The sequence below is a fragment of the Schistocerca americana genome, chromosome 8 (assembly GCF_021461395.2).
Source record: "Schistocerca americana isolate TAMUIC-IGC-003095 chromosome 8, iqSchAmer2.1, whole genome shotgun sequence".
Lineage (NCBI taxonomy): Eukaryota > Metazoa > Arthropoda > Insecta > Orthoptera > Acrididae > Schistocerca > Schistocerca americana.
In genome coordinates this window covers 277585498-277591497 of record NC_060126.1, presented here as the reverse complement: position 1 = coordinate 277591497, position 6000 = coordinate 277585498, and the positions used below count along the sequence as shown (strand labels likewise).

The following is a 6000-nucleotide window of genomic DNA, read 5'->3' as shown; positions in this document are numbered from 1 at the left end:
TGCTGTGTAAAAATTTGTGCAGAGAAGAAAAGCTCGTGCTCTCTGCTTCCTTTCTCTTGTGCATTTATTTACAGTAAAGAACGTTTCACTTTTACACGTGAAGAAATTACGCAGCTTATTTAGTCGTCAGACAAATCGTGGACAGTGTAATCAACCCATAGCTGGCAGGATTTAAGTATAAGTGCTGCATAGCCTGGAACTGAACTATGGGGTTTATTTGTGGCGAATGGAGGCACTGTTTTCCTGCGGAGATGTTGTTCTTGGTGGAGAATGCGCAGGCGCGGCGTCAGCCGTTGCGTGTTGAGAAAACAAGGGTGTCGGATGACTGGAGGGTGAGTAGGCGGGGCATGCCTCTTATAACAGCTCCGACGTCTTCCACCCGTTTCGATACAGCTGCCAGAAGGGGAGCGAAGGGCGAGAAAACGAAGCCCTTGTCTGGTCCGCTAACAGCTCCGACCTTTCTCATAGCATTCCTGCCCTCATTCTTTTTGCTGCTCGCGTGAATTCCTCGTCGAGTCTCACATCAGAACTTCCAACCTATGAAATTCCGTCGTTCTCATTTGGTACATACGGTGGCTGACATCCGAATGCCCCAGAAATCCAGAGTTCCACTATTCGACCAGACGGCTAAATGTAGACCTACAATAACGCTCCTTTCAAACACTGTGAGGCACTGTCTCACACGAGTACGCGGCATTTCCGTATCCTTTACAGTGATCACTGAACATGCGATACTGTTCACGCCTCTTATATTCCATTCCAGGCTCTGTAACAACATCGAAAACGAACAACACTAATGCACTCTGGTGGCCATTTTAGTTGTCAGAGAGCACTGCAACTGTATTAATTTACGTACACGCCGCTTGTGTGTACGTGCTCGAAGTTACATTGACGTTTGGCCATGTCTTCTGGAGCCTCAATTTTTTTTTCTCGATTTCTAGTTGTATGAAGTAAGGATGCGGTATAAATTTGTCAACGGACCGTTTCGCCAAGAGTGTTCATGCAAAATTTAGTTTTTGAATGTATTTTATCGTCACCTGGTACCCTTTTTTGCGGTTTCCTGGAAACAGCTTTCACCACTGTTTCTTTTTTATATCCTGAAAAAGACAGTTTTTAGCGTTGTGACATGGCAGGGTTGAAACTGACTAGAAGGGTTGTTCTCAACCTGCGGATGTTCAAAAGTTGCCGGCCGGAGTGGCCGAGCGGTTCTAAGCGCTACAGTCTGGAACCGCGCGACCGCTACGGTCGTAGGTTCGAATCCTGCCACGGGTATGGATGTGTGTGATGTCCTTAGGTTACTTAGGTTTAAGTAGTTCTAGGTTCTGATGACCTCAGAAGTTAAGTCCCATAGTATTCAGAGCCATCTGAACCATTTTTGTTCAAAAGTTCTAAAAACAAGACTGCTTTGCTTCATGTTATTACCGGGTTTTCAGTGAGCATAGAAGATTGGAGGTACATGTTCATAGCGCACAGGTGCAGTGTCTGTATTTGACGATCTCTGTAAAGTTCGATGTAATGTTCCTTCGGACATCCATGCATGCACAGTTTATTGCAGACAAATGAAACTTTGTTACAGGCCGGGACACGAACCCGGATTTCTCGCTTTACGCGAGCTGTCCTCTTACTCGCTTCGGCTATCCGAACAACGCTTCGTATATCCCACTGTGTGTTACCCATAATAGTTCACTTGCTTATTTTCCTTTCTGGTATAAAACGAAAGGCGTGGGATTGGCGAATTAGTAACTGAAAACATTTTTAATGCAGTTGGGCAGCACTCTACAAAAACAGGAATGTTGGAGATACGATCAGACAAACAAACACATAAAAGAAATCTATGAGGATGGGTGATCGCGCCCATATGCCGGAATAGTGTACCAATTAGTAAAACACTTTTAAAAAAGTATCAATTTTAGTTGCTGCTAAGATACTACGTAGACGTAATAGGTAACAAAAAACTTCGCTGAACGTTTATAGTTTTTCATTTTGTAATCTCACCTTGGCTGCATTTAAATCATTGACAAGAGGCGACCATAACCTCCAATCCATTTTAAGAATTAGCTGCTTTCGAGTTGCAGTTCTAAGTGACATCTATCTCGAACAGATGACATCAACACTGCCTCTAAACGCTTTAGATGCAAGTCACCACGAATAGAGTGTCTTGTCCTTTCTTATTCTGTAACGTACTAGCATGGGGGACATGTTATGTCCGAGCAGTAGGTGTGGCGCGTATGACCATACGATGGCTTTGGAATCGGTAAACAGCCGAATTCCTGGAGGGTTGTGACGAGAAGATAAAACGCACTGAAATCCGATCTGCTGCATGAAGAATGTAGCTTTCTTGTACGTACACAACTGAGGTAGCGCACGAAGGATTGTTTCTGGGACTCAGAATAGTGCGAGTCAGTGCTGCAGTTTTCAAATATTGCATAAGTCACCCAGTTCAATAGTCACTGTTTGGTTTATTGATAAAAAATACTTATATTTTTCAACTCAGTGGTATTTTAGATCTGTGTACTGTCTTTTTTTTCGGTTAGTTCATTCCATTCCTCAAGTGTGTTATGAAAATTTTACAAAATATGCGGCTGCGAGAACTTCGTAAATGTCAATGTTAATGAAAACCAGTACAGCTGTATTTCAAGTACACACACCATTTGCGTTCTAAATCTGCGGTTCCCAACGTTTCCTACGCCATTACCCATGAGTGCAATCAGACACTATCTACAACCCCCTCCCCTTATCACCAGCATTAGCGCCTAACTGAACTTTAAAACCAAAAGGAAGATTCTGACTTTTTGAATAACGTAAGATAAGTGATACGTAGTTTTTGTGGGTGTTTTATTAAACCAGGCACTGGTTAGTGAGTGAGCGTGTTCGTACTACTTATTTCTAACAACTTTTTCTTTCTAGAATGCTGATGCAATTATAAGTGCATCGCGAATGTATGTACAGCTCCTTGCCAGAAAAGAAATCCAACTATCCACTATTTACGGTAGGGGATTGTCACAAAATATGCTTCCTCTGCCACACTACTCTCCCTTTTAACACTTGCTTCTCTGACTCACTAAATCTCCATTTGAAATCAACCAAGCTAAAATGTGTGCGCTATATTTACTGTTTGTAAGTCATATGATTGCTGAAATCGTCACCTCTGGAATGGTGAAAATTGAAAGATTTCGGGCTGCCAATGCTTTGTAGTGATCAGTGCCACTATTAATAATAGTGGTGGTGGTGGTGGTGGTGGTGGTGGTGGTGGTGGTGGTGATGTGTAGGCTCTACAGTAGCATACTAGCCATTACACAGGTACCGTTATATTGTGCTTTTGGCTTGTTTCGTTGTCGCCGAGCGGTTCTAGGCGCTTCAGTCCGGAACCGCGCTGCTGCTACAGTCGCAAGTTCGAATCCTGCCTCGGGCATGGATGTGTGTGATGTCCTTAGGTTAGTTAGGTTTAAGTAGTTCTAAGTTCTAGGGGACTGATGACCTCAGATGTTAAGTCCCATAGTGCTCAGAGCCATTTGAACCATTTTTTTTTTGTATTTTACTTTTAGCTAGATCTAGTATCTATATTCATTTCTTAGGTTTCACTCTTGTGTTTAGGTCATTACCTTTGTCTGACTCGATTGTTACATTCTAAAATCGATGTACCACACGCGGTAGATGGCCGAGTAGGATGGTTACACTTTTACTTCTTTCGTAACATTCCAGTATAGCGCAGCCGTCACGTTCCCTGCATGTAGTCAGTTTCAGAATGTGCTTTTTACCGTTGGTATGGCGATTTGACACATTTGAGTCATGACATCGACACATTCATGCCACTTTGTGAGAATTAGTTACGAAGAGTACTACTTTTGATGTGAGTTACATATACACAAGATGTGCACTCGCGTTATTTGAATATTTTAGTGACTTGTAGCGTAATCTTTATCTCCTTGAACTGCAGGTCACCTGAAGATGTTCATTTAGACCGTAAACCAGCCCTGGTTTAAAATACAGAGGCGGTGGTTTTTATTAATTTATTTATTCAGCTGCGGAGCTCAATACGAATAAGCTTAATTCTTCACTCGCCTCCCAAGTGCTTTACAGCCACAAAATCTTTTAGCTGTGCGAATAGATGAAAGTGAGAGGGTATCAACGGTAGAAACAGTAATACTCTTTATTTAAAACTATCCGAACATCGGTTTTACGTTTGCTTTTCTATTGGTCAGCATTGAGCAAGTAGGACATCCAAAGCATTCTCACTGTCATCACCTCGAGTAAAGTCCAGGAATGATTAACTTCACAGAGGAAGGAGAAATAGAAAGGGAGAAAATACTAAGACAGACAAAGACTAGAATATATGCGTAACAGATTGTAGATGATATTGAGCACGTCGAGATGGGAAGGTTCGAGTAAGATAGTAAACGACTGAAAACTAGATCGAAACCAGTCAAAAACTTATAGCATGAAAACAAAGCAGAAAATGCAGTGCAATGTTCCTTTCGATAACACTGAGTCTGAGCTACCTGGAGGGAACTTAGAACATTAGTGAAAGGTACCTGAAAGCTTTTATCATAAAAGTTACACAAGATTGTATGTGCGATCATGAAAAAGATACACCCTTGTGAATTCGGATGCTTCTTCTGAAAAGAAAAACATCCAAGTGCTATGCGTAAGTTAAAATTCATCCCAACTTTCTATCTTCATTTCTGTATGGTTGAAGTCGTCTGAAATCGGATGAATCTTTCTGAATCACACAGAATTTTGGCTACTGGTTACATCGCTTCGGGATTCCATTATTAAAGGGTCCGTGGGGATAGGCATGCCGGCAAACTGTATTTACCGGGGCAGCGGCTGTGAGTAATTGGATAATGCATGGAATCCCATTATTTCCGCAGTCCGCTCTCGGCGAAGATGAGAGAATACGCTGAGGGCAACGGCGAACGGTAACCCACGGGATAACTGAAGTTCGCACTTGCAACATCGTGGGGTGCGCGAAATGCAACGTGGCACTCCAATCTCACTCTTCAACGGCTCGCAGGAAGATTTCTGGCAGGTGCCCGATGAAATATCGTGCTTGATAGTAGAGACGGCCAACTGCAATTCCTAAACACCATCGCGATAGATGTCGAAGCAATTGATTTTGAAACGGTTTGCGTTTGCCGCAGTACATCGAAAATTTACAAGCACCGTCGGTTGAAAATACTTCAGATCGTCCTGTACTACCTTGAAATGATCGTACGTAGTTGCTATGTAGAGACTCACTTCCAATGAATCATCTTCGAAAGACGTACATCGTGATTGGATGCAACCATCCATTTCTCAGTTGTCCAACATGAAGAAGCACTTCGAGACTTTTCTTGTCTTGTAACATTGTGCAAGGCCCACAATATTTCATCGAGAGAACGGTTGGACGTCTTCAGGTGGTGATCGTTGGTGTGTTCGTCTCTGAAAGATACGCCCAGTGGCGATGGTTAATCGGGCCCAGGAGCAGGAATTATCGTTACGCACGCGCCGGAGCTGCACTCGCAGATGGGTAAAGTAGCGAACATCAGTATTCAGTAGTCGCGTTAGGAAGTTACTATGAAAGCAAAGAGAGCTTCATAACAAGGTGAGCGGGAATTCAAAGCGTAGATGCCAAACAAAAGCTGAACTTAGCGAAAATGAGCGCCAGGAGAGCGGTGCGAGAAGCGTTCAGTGAATTTGGAAGTAAAATATGCCGACGACCTATCTTCAAGCCTTAAGAAATTTTGGTCTAATGTAAAGTCAGATAACGGTTGAAAATAATCTATTCGGTCGCTCGGTGACCGTACTGGCGCCGAAACGGGGGATGGCAGAGAGGAGGCCGTTGTACTGAACTCGGTCTTTCGAAACTGTTTCACCGCGGAAGATCGTAATTCGTCCCCTCTCTTCAATCATTGCACAAACGCCGGAATGACACTATTGAAATAAGTTTTCTCAGAACAGAAAAGCAACTAAATCGGTTAGTAATCCACAACTGTACGATTACACTACTGTCGACAAATC

General features: G+C 43.0%; 1 protein-coding gene across 1 annotated transcript in view; it reads left to right on the top strand.

Moving 5' to 3' along the window:
* Positions 1–251: 251 nt before the first annotated feature.
* The window catches only part of LOC124545764, a 114897-nt gene continuing 109148 nt past the window's right edge, over positions 252–6000 (top strand). The window contains exon 1 of the mRNA XM_047124709.1: positions 252–332. Within this exon, the coding sequence (XP_046980665.1) occupies positions 252–332 (81 nt within the window). The remainder of the gene's footprint in view (positions 333–6000) is intronic.